The sequence below is a fragment of the Bos grunniens genome, chromosome 1 (assembly GCF_055505025.1).
Source record: "Bos grunniens cultivar Pamir isolate PY7600 chromosome 1, Bosgru_T2T1.0, whole genome shotgun sequence".
NCBI classification, from domain to species: Eukaryota; Metazoa; Chordata; class Mammalia; order Artiodactyla; family Bovidae; genus Bos; species Bos grunniens.
The window spans coordinates 46,890,436-46,907,175 of NC_141165.1; the positions used below are offsets into that span (position 1 = coordinate 46,890,436).

At 38.9% G+C, this 16,740-nt stretch overlaps 1 protein-coding gene across 5 annotated transcripts in view; it reads left to right on the forward strand.

Annotated features, from left to right (window-relative positions):
• Nucleotides 1-16,740, forward strand: part of LEKR1 (leucine, glutamate and lysine rich 1) — a 204,996-nt gene that overhangs the window by 172,855 nt on the left and 15,401 nt on the right. For 4 of the 5 annotated variants that reach the window (XM_086391695.1, XM_086391684.1, XM_086391656.1 and 1 more), the window contains 2 exons: nt 7,345-7,509; nt 12,033-12,332. In XM_086391695.1, the coding sequence (XP_086247821.1) occupies nt 7,345-7,509; nt 12,033-12,332 (465 nt within the window). The remainder of the gene's footprint in view (nt 1-7,344; nt 7,510-12,032; nt 12,333-16,740) is intronic. The other variant, XM_086391664.1, reaches the window with a different exon arrangement.

Genomic DNA, 16,740 nt, shown 5'->3' on the forward strand with positions numbered 1-16,740 from the left:
TCCCCTGAAGTTCTCAGGTAAGAGATGGGCCAAGAGATAGGGCAACAGGTGAGCAAACTGACAATGAGCTGGGAAGTACAGTGGATCCTTCTGGGGTATCTTCCTGGCAGATTACCCTTCTCTCTGAGAATTTCTCCACGTGCTGCATGGGTTGAATCAGATTCCTTTCATTTTGCCCCCCTAGGCCCACTCTGCACCCTTGAAACCCTGCTTTCTATCCCCAAAGCCTGAATTGAATGGATGAGAGTAGTAGTTCCTGGACCCTCTAACTCTTGATTGGGATTGGTGAGTAGGGAACAATGGCAGAAGATCTAAGGAAAGGAGGAAGGGATCCTTTCATTCTAGTTATATCCGCTAACCAAACCACCACAGCTCCCCCTTTCCCCCAGCTTTATAGAGATATAACTGACGTGTGACACTGTGTAAGTTCATGATGTACAACATGATGATCTCTCTCACACACACACATACATACATATATATATACAGCAAAATAATTACCACAATAAGATTAGTTAACACATTCTTCACACAATTATCTTTGTTGCTTTGGTAGCGAGAATATTTAGATTCTTATACAATATATAAAGTGATATATCACTAGAAGATAGACTGCATAAAGTTAAAAATATATTCTGTAAACTCTAAACCAATTACAAAAATAGAAGAACAAAGAGTTATAGCTAATAAACTAGCAAAGGATTGGAAATTGAATTTTAAAATAATGCAAAAGAAGACAGAAAAAGAGGGGAAAACAATGAGATGGGTCAAATAGAAAGCACATAGCAAGACAGATTTAAAGCTAGTCATATCAATAATCAAATTAAATATAAATGCTCTAAACCAGAGATCAGCAAACTTTTTCTATTAAAGGTCCAATTAGTAAATATTTTTGGTTTCTGGACCGTACAGTCTCTGTTGCAACCACTCCACTCTGCCCCTGTAGCTTAAAAGCAGCCAGAGATGATATGCAAATGAATGGGCATGGCTGAAGTTTAGTCTTGGGCCATAGTTTGCCAAGCCCTCATCTAAATATCCCCATTAAAAGACAGATTGTCATGTTGGATAAAAATGCAAGATTCTACTATATGTTGCCTATAAGAAATGTATTTTTATATAAAGAAATATTTTAACAAAAAGGCTAAAAGTAATGGATTGAAAAAGAAGCTAGAGTTGCTACATTATAATCAAAATAGAGTTCAGAGAAAGAAACCAGAGTATTTAGAATATTACCAAAGATAAAGAAAGTCATTTCATAATGATAAAGGGGTTGGTTCACCAAGAGGACATTTAACCCTAAACATTTTTTCACCTAGAAACAGAACTTTAAAAATTAAGCAAAAAGTGATAGAACTGCAAGCAGAAATAGACAAATCTTTAGAGTCAGAGATGTCAATAGCTCTCTCTCAATACTCAGAAAAACCATTAAGGATATATACTATGGAAAATAGTAAAATAGTTTATTCTTAAGAAATATTAACAAATATGACTTGATACATATAGAATTCTTCATTTAACAGCAGAATATTCATTCTCCTCATGTGTGCATGGGACATTTATTAAAGTAGATCATATACTGGGAATAAATGTCTTAACAAATGTAAAAGAATTCACTGGACATGACTTTGAATAAACTCCAAGAGACAATGAAGGACAGGGAAGCCTGGCATGCTACAGTCCAGACATAACTGAACAACTGAACAACAACAACAACAAAGAATTCAAGCCATATGAAGTATTTTCTCTAACCACAATGGAATTAAATTAGAATTCATTAACAGAAAGTTATCTGGGAAAAAATACCCCAATATTTTGAACTAAATAAATACCAACTCCATTCCCTTAACCACTGTGCCATGTAAATGTGTGGGGAAAAAAGGTGCCTGGGAAAACTCACCACACTGAGCTACGGAGTCCACCAGAGACATCTGAGTGCACAGCCTGCCCCACCTCGTGGCAGCTCTAAGATCTTGGTGAAGATACTAAATTTCTCTGAGCCTATTTCTTACTCTATACTGTGGGAACAATAATTACTATACATTCTTTCAGAATTGTAAGAATTAAATGAGTTAGTAGAGGAAAAGAGCCCTATACCATACAACCTAGCTTGTATGAGGTACTCAGTGAACATTCTCTCCTCTGTCCTCAGTTTTCCTCGGTTCTTGGCAGGACTTCAATACTTAGTCTGATTCCTTAGCATTTGCATTTTTAATTACAAAGTCTAGTGTTTGAATAATCATCTACTTTTATAACATAGTTATTCAGTGGTTAATTTAGAAATAATCTGAAATACTAGTTTTCAATTACAATTTGTTTCTAACTTTTAGAAAATAGTATAATCATTTTTGGGCTTCCCTGGTGGCTCAGATAGTAAAGAATCTGTCTGCAATGCCAGAAACCTGGGTTCAATCCCTGCGTCAGGAAGACGCCCTGGAGAAGGGAATGGCAACGCACTCCAGTATTCTTGCCTGGAAAATTCCATGGATGGAGGAGCCTGGCGGGCTACAGTCCATGAGGTTGCAAAGAGTCCAACATGACTGAGCAATTTTTACTCATTCATAATCATTTTCAGGATGTATATTAATATTTTGTTTAATGATAAATGTACATCAAATATAAACATGTGGTCTGATTTCTAAATGACATCTGAAATTTCCTTGGTTTTAAAGGGATCATCAAGTAATAAGTGATTATGTTGTAACATGGTGTCTGCCTCCATGAACAGTGTCTCACTGTATCTTACTGTGCACAATGTTCATTGAACCCATGCTAGGCAAGGCACAAGCAGGGAAGCTGGAAGAAAACACAAGGAGTCGTAGGAATTGCAAACACATTTATTTTCCCCTGACTGGCACAGCAGCACTAGCAGCAGATACGCTGTATTCTCTCCTCTTGTGGTTGACCCAGCTGTCACAGCCATAACACAGCCTCACCGCCATAACGCAGCCAAAACGTAACTGCAAGGGCTTTTTCAGGTGGAGCTTATATATGCTTACAGAACAAAGGTAGCCAGTGGCCAAGTGAGTACCTTGTGATGTGCATGTGTGGTGCTATAAGTGAGCTCAACTGTTATATAATCATTATTTACAAAACATGGGGCAAGAGTGAAAGGACATGGTGAGAGAGTCTGACCACCACCATCTTGGCTAATTTGCTCTTTCCCTACAAACAGAAAATGATATCAGAATCAACCAGAAAGATCTCACTTGGGAAACAGTGAAAAGATAGCATTTTGCACATTAGCATTAGAAACAAATATTATAAAACACTAATTATGCATTTCAACACAAACAAAAAGGATTTAAAAAAACAATACACTAAGAATGCTTTGAAGTCTTCAGAAGGCCTTCAGAAATGAGACAGTTGAGCTAGAGGAAGATATGGATGAACTAAAATCTGGAATGTGTACACAGACAACAATTGATTTTACTTTCTCTAACTCCTGAGCTCATATTTTTATTCATGCTTTTTTTTTTAATTAAAATTTCCTCAGATTATCAGAATTACTATTATATAAGGAGATCAGTCCTGGGTGTTCATTGGAAGGACTGATGCTAAAGCTGAAACTCCAATACTTTGGCCACCTCATGCGAAGAGTTGACTCACTGGAAAAGACCCTGATGCTGGGAGGGATTGGGGACAGGAGGAGAAGGGGACGACAGAGGATGTCATCCCCCCATCCAGGGCTGGATGGCATCACCTACTCAATGGACATGAGTTTGAGTGAACTCCGGGAGTTGGTGATGGACAGGGAGGCCTGGCGTGCTGCAATTCATGGGGTTGCGAAGAGTCGGACACGACTGAGAGACTGAACTGAACTGAACTGAACTGAAAGCAGTTCATATTTTATGTATGCACCATCACCTAATTTATTTAATTTTCATAAACATGAGTCCTGCCATCTAAGATTTTGTAAACAAACAGCTGTTATCAACATGTAGAAAACATAAACATGACAATTTCGCATGAATTCATCTTCTCAATAACAATATACCAGCTTAAGCAAGTCATTGTTGGTGGGCTCATCGTTTTGTTCAGACTCTTCAGTTCTTGAAGGAACCGGTAGTGTCATCTCTCTGTGCTACAGTCAACACATTCAGATGGCTTTTGATTTGCCATTGCAGCGTCCTTAAATATTTAGAAGTTCCACCTGAAGTTCATCCCTTTGCTTCTCTTTCTCAGGTTGTACAAATTAAAAATGAAATCAGTATATCACTCTTCTCCTTTCTATCTGTAGTGCTTTTTCTTTCCCACCCTCTGTCAGTTCCTTCCTTTTTTCCTCTCTCCTTACCTATACCTGTTTATTCCAAGGAATAGTTCAGGGGCAAAGAGCCCTTTCTTCCTGGATCAGGTAGAACAGAACATTCTACTCACTCAACCAGTCAGCCACCCCCTTTCCTTCCCTGAATGCATCCTTTGTTTCATCTTCAAGGGACTCTGCTGATTTGCTAAATGACCTTTTCCTCATAATTTAAATAACTTCTGTTTTTAAAAGTTCTTCTCAAGTCCTTCTGTCACCTAATTTACAATTTGTCCTGTCCCACCTTGTTTGTGCACGTTCTTCTTCTCTTAATTTGAGTCCATATTTTGAAAGATGTCTTTCTATCCTAAAATAGCTATTTGGCTCTATGAATTAACTGCACAAGCAAAATTTTTTGAACACTTGACATTTTAGTACCTCAGCACAAATTTTTCTTTAGCTTCTCAAAAAATGTTTATTTACTCTCTTTTTTAAAATAGTGTCAACGTATCTTGTGGACTATTAACTCAAAGTTTTCTGAATGTTTTGTATTTGATTTCCTCCTTTCATGTGTTCTTAACATATCTATTCCAGCATGGCTAGAACACAGTAGTCAAATGGGAAATACAGGTTGAAAGTCAGGTTGGAGAAGTCAAGGGCTGCCATACATGGTATCCTGCTTGTGCCATGAATAATACACAGGCCAGGGGAGAGAAGGGAGCTGAAACCAGGCCTGGGCTCTGCTCACCATGCCCTGCCCAAGGCTGTGTTTATCTAAGGAAGGTGGGCTTTGTTGATTCTTGTAAAGGTGTCATAGGGGCTGGTGGTGTTCTAGTAGAAGATAATGTATGGGAGTTTGGATTTTATAATGCAGTGAAAAGCCAGCAAGAGGGAATAAAAGAATTCAATGTATAGTTTGTGAAGAACACTCTGCTGTGTATCAGGGGTTGGAGAGAGGCAGGAGTAGAAGTAAGGAGGCCAGTCAGGAGGTGGTGGTGACCACAAGTATGGTGGTGATCCTGGTGCAGAGAAATCAATAGATTCATTGTATCTTTTGGAGGCAAAATGAGCAGGGCTTGATGGTGGATTAGGTGTGGAAGGTAAAGGAGAGAGAAGTGTGAAAGGCAATTGCTCCAGTTACTGATTTGAATAACTCCATGGGCGGTGGTGCACATCCTGAGATAGGGAGCACTGAGGAAGGAACAGGTGGGGGGATTGTGTCAAGATCTATGGTACAGACAGTTTGAGACACCTATGATGTATCTATATGGCTACCAGAAGGCAAGAACAAAAGTAGCTGAAATTCTGAAGAACATCTGCTTTTTTCTCTGAGTGCCCTGAGGCTTTCCTTGCTTTTCACAATCTGATAGCAACCTATCTGAACAATTCTGTCCTGTGCCTAAATGATTATCGGTATTCTTTCCTCCAGACAATCTAGAAATTTATTTTGAAAGAGCCAAAACAACTCCGGTGCAGTAAGTATAAGCGTAAATGCTTTGCCTTGAGGCAAATGACCAGTGCAATAAGCCCCACTGACCCCATACTGAGGCTGGTCTTCTGTCTGCATTTTATGTAATTTAAAGAGCTTCCTGCAAAGTTCCTTAGCAAACTTTCTGTTTCCCAGTTTTAGTTTTCCCATGAGAAATTCAAGTTGACCTCTCTCCTTCTCTTACTGGCTTGAGAATCACAGTCACAGTAAGTCAGGTTTGACAGTTTTTCTCCCAAGTTATCTGCATTTACTTGGTCTTAGAATTTATAATCTAAATAATTTATAATGGCACAATGTAAATCTAGAGCCAACCTGTCACTGGGATCCCTTCTCTAATCCACTAGATAAACTCCCAGGCGTGAATGACTCCAGTACTCATGGATTTGTTCTCTCTTGCTCAAGTAGGCAGAGCCAAAACCAATGACTAAAAACCACAGGGAGAGAGATGTTGGCTCAACTAAAGGAAAAGCTTCCTAATGTTTAGCGCTGTCTGAAAATGGAAGTGCCTGCTGGGGAAGGAGTGAGTTATGGTTTCTGGTGGTGTCAAGGCATAGAGCAGATAATCATTTGGTGCAGATTCCATGGTAGAGATTGAAGTCAGGGTATAGAAGTAATCTCCACTGACTATTGAATTCCTGCTCCTGCAAGAGCTTTACACAGATGTTTCGTCTCATTTAATCCTCATAACAACCCCCAAGGGAATCAGTTATAACCCCACCGGGAGAGGTTACAGTCACAATTTAAGATCACACAGCTAGAGTGGCAGAGCCAGGATTCAGAGCCAGGATTTAAACTCTGAGTCCAAAGCCTTTGTTTATCCTTCCACAATTCATGGAAGCTTGAGAAAATGAACTAGGGGATTTTTAAGGTCCCTTCCAGCATTGTGGTTCTGAGTAGAAATATGGATTCAAGCATCACTGACTATGTTTTCCTTCAATCACCCTTCTGGCCTCAATCTCATTAAAATGATAATCTATGACTCCAAAACTGTCTGTGGTCTCCATCAAGAAAGGCCCATTTAAAAAAAATCAGCATTTATATGTTGTTTCCACTCTTGAGTTTTCAACAGAACTTAGTGTGAGAGCCTCAAAATCTTTTTTTCTTTTTTTTTCCTTGGCAAAGGACAGAGTTTACATTATAAATGTACAGAAGACTAAGCTTTTAGTATTTCTGAAAACTTATATTGTCTTAACTTCTCTACTCATTTTACAGGTCTTAAAAGTCTTAGAAGATCTGAAGATATTTGACCCAAGGTCAACTTCTCTGGTCCAAGTTCTGAATCAGATTTTTTTTAACATTAGAATTTAAAAATTCATGTTAGAATTAGAATTTTTAAATGATTAGACCCTAAGAGTTCTCATCACAAGGAAAAGTTCTATTTCTTTAATTTTGTTATCTATATGAGATGATGGATGTTCTGTAAACTTTTGTGATAATAACTTCAGGATATATGTAAGTGAAATCTTTATAGTGTACACCTTAAACTTATATGGTACTATATGTCAATTATATCAACAAACCTGGGAGAAAAAAATGAGTCTGAAAACAGGCTTAATTTACTTATATGGTGTTAAATTTACTTATGATAGTATGTGTGTTAAATGCTATTTTCTAGATTGAAGCTGAATTTGCCAAGGAAAGAGCCCAACATTTGGTTGAATTTCAGGAGCAAGCTCTTCTCTTTAAGGAAGAAGCTAAACTGGAACTTGATATTGAAAAGGAAAAACACCAAGAAATAATCCAAAAGTATAAGAAAGAACAAGAAGAACTACAAATGAAGGTCTGTCATTATGGTACTCATCATTATTTAATGGATTTGAAACTGTAGATGTTAGTTATTTCCTCCTAAGGACAACACTATATTTCTAACTCCTATAGATTTCCTCATGGTCATCACAGCTTATTTTTAGATAGAATGATTTGGCTATTCTCCATAATGAATGACTGAGATAAATTACATAAGAATATAATCCAGCTATGTATGGAATTTTTCCTACTAAATAAACATTTATTTATAAACATATTTTTAAAACAGCATAAATTACGTAACTAATAATTAACATGGTTAGATATTCTAATACCTCAAATGTCCAACAAAAGATAATGATGTATTTTACATAACTAAATTTTACCAACAACTAAAGTCTATCCCCTTTAGTTTCAAATATTTTCAATTTTAGTTTTGAATGAAGGGGAAATATTTTTTAAATATCAGACTTCCATAATTTCTTTAACAATGTATACTAAACAAAATATAAGGTTTTGACAAGGTTCCCTTGTTTTCATAAGACTTGAAAGTAGAGTGTGTGTGTGTGTGTATCTTTTGTGTGCGTATATTAACCAAGGCCTACTGGTAAAGTTATATTTTGAATAAACTCATTAAGAGTTTATGTAAATTAGCATTAAATGAGATTTACGGCCTCCACTTTGTTGTACAGGGGATATGGTAGTTTTTTCAGTAGCTCACTGTGAATAGACAGGGCCAGCCACATGAATGTGGTATCACAGGTCCCCATACAAACCTTGCAGGTTTAATGCTCTGCAAATGCTGTCTTGAAATTCTTAATAATAATTTAATCTCTGAATTTGTGTTTTATAAGTGCAGTCCTATTTGGGACAATGGGACAATGGAGCATGCGCTGGGAGTTGTAGCCTCGGCTCACCTAAGCCCTCTCCTCCTCTTCTGGACAGTCCTGTCCTAGACGTGCCCTTACTTCCCGGCTCCTGCCCCTCCCACTCCCCTTTTCCCCTCACCCTGTGACTGCTGTTAGTTACTCTCCCATGTGGCCCAGGACCATCAGCAGGGGAATGCTGAAAGGCAGGCCCCAACTTGCTGGGGCTACAGTCTTTCAAGAGCAATCCTAAGTCCAGATTTTGTGAGTGAATTCTCTTGATTTTTTTTTTTTACTGTTGACTCCCTTATTAAAAAATCAAAGCATGTGAGCCTCCTCTTCCCAAGATAACCTTCTCTGTTTTAGTGGCAGCTCTCCTCTGGATGAAGGAAACTACTGCTCAGACCCAGAAGTGACCCTCTCCCTCCCTGGGTTAATTGAAGAAAATGGAATATTAATTTATAAAAACTGTGGCGAATAGATTTCTTGTAAAAGTTATTGTTAATGTAAATTTAACATTTGAAACAAATTTGGGGTACATAACTCTTAAGTAATGGTTCACAAAATCCTTGGAACTTTAGTCTGTAAATGCTTTCCAGATTCTTCATGGGCTGATTTCTTGCTGTACTAATATTTATAATATGACAATATCCGTAGCATAAAAAATGATATGTTTTGTCAGAAGCAGCTTTGCTCTTCTTGGTATGTTTTGTGTTATTTGTTTTGCTTTTTTAAGGAGAAAAATAAGCAATCTTTTCCCTTCTAAAGATGCTGTGACACTGAGAAGTTTCTCAAGTTGTTCTTTCCTCTCTTTGTCTGGAGGTACCACCTTCAGAAGCAGTATATTTTCAAAGTATTCTGGTATCCTCTAGAACTGCATTGTTTAATATAGTAACTTATGTGCCTACTTAAGTTTCAATTAATTAAAATTAAATAAAATTGAAAATTGAGTTCCTCACTCATGTTTGCCACATTTTAAGGGTGCAATAGCCCATACTAGCAAGTGAGAGCCTACTGTTAACATTTCTTCTCGGTTTAATGATCAGTGATTTCACCTTCATAGCTTTGAATTGGTCATGGTGAGAGTGTTTACATCATGGAAATTGAATACAAATCTGACTTCTGTGTGTGTGTGTGAGAGTCCATTGTTAAATATTTACCAATGCAGTCGTGTCTGACTCTTTGCGACCCCCATGGACTTTATAGTCCATGGAATTCTCCAGGGCAGGGATCAAACCCAGGTCTCCCACATTGCGGGTGGATTCTTTACCAGCTGAGCCACAAGGAAAGCCCAAGAGTACCACAATAGGTAGCCTATCCCTTCTCCAGCAGATCTTCCTGACCCAGAAATCAAACCAGGGTCTCCTGCATTGCAGGCTGATTCTTTACCAGTTGAGCTATCAGGGAAGTATTTACCAGTACACCACTATCAATAGTCACATGTGGGTAGTGGCTACCACATAAGACAGTGCAGAATATTTCTTCTTGTTGTTCAGTCACTAAGTTGTGTCTGACTCTTTGCAACCCCATGGACTGCAACACACCAGGCTCCCCAGTCCTTCACTGTTTCGTGGAGTCTATTCAAATTCATGTCCATTGAGTCGGTGACTCTATCTAATCATCTCATTCTCTGCCGCCCCCTTCTCCTTTCGGCTTCAGTCTTTACCAGCATCAGGGTCTTTTCCAATGAGTCAGCTTTTCTCATCAAGTAGCTAAAGTATTGGAGCTTCAGCTTCAACATCAGTCCCACCAGTGAATATTCAGGGTTGATTTCCTTTAGGATTGACTGGCTTCATCTCCTTGCTGTCCAAGAGACTCTCAAGAGTCTTCTCTAGCACCACAGTTCGAAAGCATAGGTTCTTCAGGGCTCAGCCTTCTTTATGGTACAGCTCTCACATCTCTACATGATTCCTGGAAAAACCATAGCTTTGATTATATGGACCTTTGTCAGCAAAGTGATGCCTCTGCTTTTAAATATGCTGTCCAGGTTTGTCATAGCTTTTCTTCCAAGGAGCAAGCATCTTGTAATTTCATGGCTGCAGTCACCATCTGCAGTGATTTTCGGAGCCCAAGAAAATAAAGTCTGTCACTGTTTCCATTTTTCCCCCAGCTATGTACTGTGAAGTGATGGGACCAGCCATGATCTTAGTTTTTTTAATATTGAGTTTCAAGCCAGCTTTTCCCTCTCCTCTTTCACCTTCATCAAGAAACACTTCAGTTTCTCTTCACTTTCTGCCACTGGAGCGGTATCATCTGCATATCTGGGGTTGTTGATATTTCTCCAGCAGTCTTGATTCCAGCTTGTGCTTCATCCAGGCCACCTTTCACATGATATACTCTGTATATAAGTTAAATAAGCAGGGTGACAATGTAGAGCCTTGAGGTACTCCTTTCCCTATTTTGAAACAGTCCATTGTTCCATATCTGGTCCTATATGTTGTTTATTGACCCACATACAGGTTTCTCAGGAGGCAGGTAAAGTGGTCTTGTATTCCTATCTTTTTTAAGAATTTTCCAGTTTGTTGTGATCCACATAGTCAAAGGCTTTAACATAGTCAATGAAGCAGAAGTAGATACTTTTCTGGGGTTTCTTTTCTTTCTCTATAATCCAACAAATATTGGCAATTTGATCTCTACTTCCTCTGCCTTTTCTAAATCAGCTTGTACATCTGGAAGTTCTCAGTTCACATACTGTATGGTAGTTTGAACATTCTTTGGCATTGCCCTTCTTTGAGACTGGAATGAAAACTGACATTTTCCAGTCCTATGGCCACTGGTGACTTTTCCCAATTTGCTCATGTATTCTGTCACTGAAGAAAGTTCTATTGGGCAAGGCTACTATAGAAGGTATGGTATCTAGAGTACCTTCAATCATCATATACAAGGATGAAAAAAAAAATACATCAAAGGAAACCTTACTAGTATGATTTGAGTAGACTGTAGCACTGAAGAATTGATGCTTTTGAACTGTGATGTTGGAGAAACCTCTTGAGAGTCCCTTGGACTGCAAGAAGATCCAATCAGTCCATCCTAAAGGAAATCAGTCCTGAATATTCATCGGAAGGACTGATTCTGAAGCTGAAACTCCAATACTTTGGCCACCTGATGTGAAGAACTAACTCATTTGAAAAAACCCTGATGCTGGGAAAGATTGAAGGCAGGAGAAGAAGGGGATGACAGAGGATGAGATGGTTGGATGGCATCACCAACTCAATGGACATGAGTTTGAGTAAACTCCGGGAGTTGGTGATGGACAGGGAGGCCCAGCATGCCACAGTCCATGGGGTCACAAAGAGTCAGACAGGACTGAGTGACTGAACTGACTGACTGACTGTAGCTATGATGCTCTCCTACATGCATCCCCAAACATCAGGTCCCAAAGTCACCCTAAAATGAGTCCAGACAGGCACTTGATCAAGACTTGAGTTGTCCTTGGTAGTTCAGTTCAGTTACAAAGATTTAGGTATTTCAAAGTATGTTCAAGTGATTAATGCAATTCCATTTTCGGTGATAAAAATAAAATCTTAGTCTTAACTTTTAAAATTGTGAAGGCCTATATGTGTCATAAGATTTGTTTCAATCAGATCAGAAGAGAACACCAATTATTTAGAATAAACCTCTTAAAACCAAGAGAATTCTGTGGATACCTAGAGACTATTACCTATAAACTAATGCAAGACTTATCTTACAGATATCCAACTTAATCGAAGGTGCTACTAAAGATCTAAGACTAAAACTCGCTGCTCTTGAAGAAAAACTCCGCGAATCCCATGTTCAATATACTGAGGAATCTGCGTTAAAGGAGAAAGAAATTGAAAACCTTAAAAATTTGGTTGTAGAATTTGAATCACGTCTGAAGAAGGAAATTGACAGTAATGGTTCCGTCTCAGAGGACCTGAGGAAGGAAATGAAAAAGAAGTCGGATGAACTGGAAAGAGTAATGCTGGCACAAGCACAACTGATAGAGCGATTCAACCAGTCCCAGGAGGAGGTAGGAAACGGGTGATGGCGCCAGTGCAGTTAGTGAGAGAGTGCTGGTCTTTCAACAGATAAACAAACAAAGACATGAAATGTAGCTTGGTGTCATGCAGAAAGTTCTGGACTGTTTATTAGGCAGAGACCTGGGGTCATATCCTGGCTCTGTCCTTACTTCAGTTCAGTTCAGTTCAGTTCAGTCGCTCAGTCGTGTCCGACTCTTTGTGACCCCATGAACTGCAGCACGCCAGGCCTCCCTGTCCATCACCAACTCCCAGAGTTCACCCAAACCCATGTGCATTGCATTGATGATGCCATCCAACCATCTCATCCTCTGTTGTCCCCTTCTCCTCCTGCCCTCAATCTTTCCCAGCATCAGGGTCTTTTCAAATGAGTCAGCTCTTCACATCAGGTGGCCAAAATATTGGAGTTTCAGCTTAGGCAGGCATTTAACCTCTCTGGACCTGGCTTCCTTTTCTGTAAAATAAATAATACATTTATCTATGTAATCTCTAAGGTTTCCTTGGCAAGTTCTACTGTGTTGCAAATGACCATTTAAAACCTCTAAGATTAGAAATCTTTATATATTTATGTCTTATTTGTTGAAACATTACATTTTTGCCAAAGAAACTTTTAGAGTACTTGCTGTTTAATATTTTAGACAGTATATTTTAAATACAGTTATTCTTTAGGGTTTTATTTTTCTGTCATTCTAAAGTTGTAAGATAATCTACATGTATTGGTCTTCTTTCCTGTGTATGCACAATTATTTCAGCAGTGTTTTATTTAAACTGGACTAGACAAATTCATGTCCATGGCATCAGCAAACTTTGGGAGATGGTGAGGGACAGGGAGGCCTGGCATGCTGCAGTCCATGGAGTTGCAAAGAGTCAGACACGACTAGGCGACAGAACAACAACATAATTTGGGGCTTCCTTGGTGGCTTAGTGGTAAAGAATCCACCTGCAATGCAGGAGACCCAGGTCTAATCCCTAGGTCAGGAAGATCCCCTGGAGAAGGAAATGGCAACCCACTTCAGTTCTTGCCTAGGAAATCTCATGGGCAGAGGAGCCTGGCAGGACACAGTCCATGGGGTTGCAAAGAGTTGGACACAACACAACAACAACAGACTTATTTTGATTTTAATTTTGTTTTCCTAACAAAATCTTATTTCTGAACTGCTGACCATTTTAGAAATGGTGGATGCTACTGACTAAATGTCTTCCCAAATTCATATGTTAAATATAATCACTAGTATGATGTGTGGAGATGGGTCTGTCAGAGGTGATTGTGTCTTGAGAGGTGATTGTGTCTTGAGAGATGAGCTAATCTCCTGAATGGAATTAGTGCTCTTATGAGAGAAAGCTCCCTCTTCCCTTTCACCATGTGAGGACACAGTAAGAGGATGGCCATTTTGAATCAGGGTCCTTACCAGACACCAAATCTGTCGGCACTTTGATCTTGAACTTCGCAGTCTCCAAAACTTTGAGAAATAATATTTGTTGTTTGAACTATGCAGCCTCTGGTATTTTGTTGTAGTAACCCAAACTTATTAAAACAGTGGGGCAATTTTCCAATAGCCAAGAATTAGAATATTGTCATATTAGAATATTTGATCCTATTTATAACAGTATAACAAATAAAGGCAAATGGAGGAAGATTCTGAATGTTAGTGATAAATAATATTTATTGGTTTCATTGGTGTCTTAAAGATGAATAAAAGGAAAGTGCTAGTAGTAATATTGATTATTAATAAATATACCATGTTTTCTTGCTATTTGTAAATTGTCAACCAAAATTCAAAGTTTATACCATCATTATAATTATGACATAGTGAACCTATTCCAAAGAAATTTTAAGTTAAAATGTGGAATGAACAAAATATTGGATCAAAAATAATACCTAAAAACCCTATTAAAGTAGGAATTACCTCCATGTTACAGATGAGAAACTGACTCAAGATGTTTGAATAATTTCTAAGATGACCCAGCATGGTGGAGCCAAGATTCAAATTTGAATTTCTTAGATTTGGATCTCTAAATTTCATCTCCATGAATTTCTATATTTCCTCTTTTAGGATACTTGAATTTTAGTGATTCTGCTTCTAAATTTCAAAGTGACCTAAGGCTTGGCACTCAAATCTCCAGGATACACACACACACACACACACACCCTCTCTCTCTGTTACTTTTAGAATAATAATAAACACACTAATGCTTACTCTACCAGATGGTTAGGGTGTTGTGTGATTGAATGTCTCCTGTTGGAACACAGCACCACAACCTCCCTTGGAAAAGGGGGCTGCTCCTCCAGTCCAGGCAGGAGTGGGAAGAGCCAGCATACACATGGACTCAGCTCTGCTGGAGAAGGAGAGAGGTGATGCTTCAACTAAGACAGCAGTGTTGAAGTTCTAGAGGTGGGACAGCAGGTTAAAGGAGAGAAAGGCCAAATTAACTAGACCAGCAGGTTTTCTAACTCTTAAATCTCCCAAAGAAATGGCAATATGGAGAGTGATGAGTTATTTATAAACTGCTGCTAAGCTGCTGCTAAGTCACTTCAGTTGTGTCCAACTCTGTGCGACCCCATAGACGGCAGCCCACCAGGCTCCCCCGTCCCTGGGGTTCTCCAGGCAAGAACACTGGAGTGGGTTGCCATAGGACATTTTTTTATTCTAGGAATTTATAAACTAGAACAAGACTATAAAGGGTCAAATCCAGGAAATATATAATAGGCCCGTGCCTATATTCAAGTGCCAGGCACTGTGCTAGTCATCAATATGCAATTATGAACATGACTGACAACTGCCATCCCATGCTTTCAAAGAGGAATTTAGAGAACATATTATGTTGAGCAGTTAAACTGACATCCAGAGGCAAGAATGACCTAAAAGAAACTTCCCATGTAAAAAACACAGACTAAAAGTTAACAATCTGGCCATAGGACTTGTATTAGTTATGTGTCGTTATGTAACAAATTGTCATCAAAATCAGTGGCTTTAAACAGCGAACATTTATTTCTGAGTATCAGAGATCTGAATGTACGGCTTAGCTGGATGCCTCTTGCTCAGTACCTCTCATGAGGTTGGTGTTAGGGTGTCAGCTGCTGCAGTCTCATTAAAAAGGCTCAACTGGGGGCAGGTTGACTTCCAAGCTCACTTTTGTAGTTGTCAACAGGATTTACTTCCTCATGGTTGTTGGGCTGAGAGCCTCAGTTCAATGTTGGCTGAAGAAGGGGAAGAGAAGAACCCCTCACTTCCTTCCAACATGAACTTTTCCATAGAAGAGCCTGGCAACATGGCAGCTAGTCTCTTGCAAAACAAGCGAGTAAGAAAGAGAGAGTGCAAGAGAGGGTGCCCAAGATAGAAGCTGCAGTCTCTCTAACTTAATCTCAGAAGTGGTATCCCGCTGCTTTTGCTGCATTCTATTCATTAGAGATGGAACAACAACTCCAGGCCACACTCAACTCAAAGGGGTTGCAGAAGGCTGTGAATAGCAAGAGGGCAGGGATAACCGGGGGCCATTTTATAGTTTGCCAACTCAGGGCCTCTGAAGGTAACTTTGGCAAGAGAAGCTAGACTAAAAGTGAAGAACGAATATCTTTTTCACACAAAAGCAGCTACATTTGGAATTCTTCCTGCCTGTTGGTTGTAACAGGAAACCACTCAGAGATGAAATTTTTTTACATGCAGATTTTGGAAAGATACGATACTGAGTTGGTATATAAATGATTGTAGATCATTACTGGGAAATAGAAAGGGATTGTAGCAAAAGTAAAGTTATCTTGGGACATGGCTGAGGGCAGACTTCCCACTAGAAGTTAGACAATTACAACTGAACTGTAAGAGTAAATAATTAAGACTGCTTCTCTGTTTAAGAATGCTAAAGTCCAGAACATTCTTATTAAATTGGAAATGAATTAATACAAGTGATAGGAATTATGAGCCAGAGAGAACTGAGGTTGTTAGCATGTAAAGTAAAAAGTACTACTTTTTGTGACCATGCATTCCATACACTTGAAATTTCTCAGATTCTGGAGGAAAACAGCCTCATTTAAGTGGAGAACAAATTCCCATTTGAAAGAAGATAAATTAATGGTCTGATAAGAAAGCTAATTAAGGAGAGGAAAACCCCACTCTCATTCAGGAAGCCAGAAAATAGGTAGAACTTTGTTTTTAATTGTGTAAAGAAAGTTCTCAAGGATAGGAGGAAAGCCATAGCCTCAAAAGGGCAAAATGGATATTCCTCCATGGAGCAGGGATTAGTGGAGTGCTGCCACAGAAACGAGGGTCAAGAAGGTGAAGCAACAAAAGGTTCAGGTCAATAAGAAGAGAAAAAATAGGAAGTAAAACTAAATGGGAAATTTAAATGTAAAAAAGGGGCTCCTGAAATTCTTTACAGGGAAAAGACACAGACATCAAAAATTGG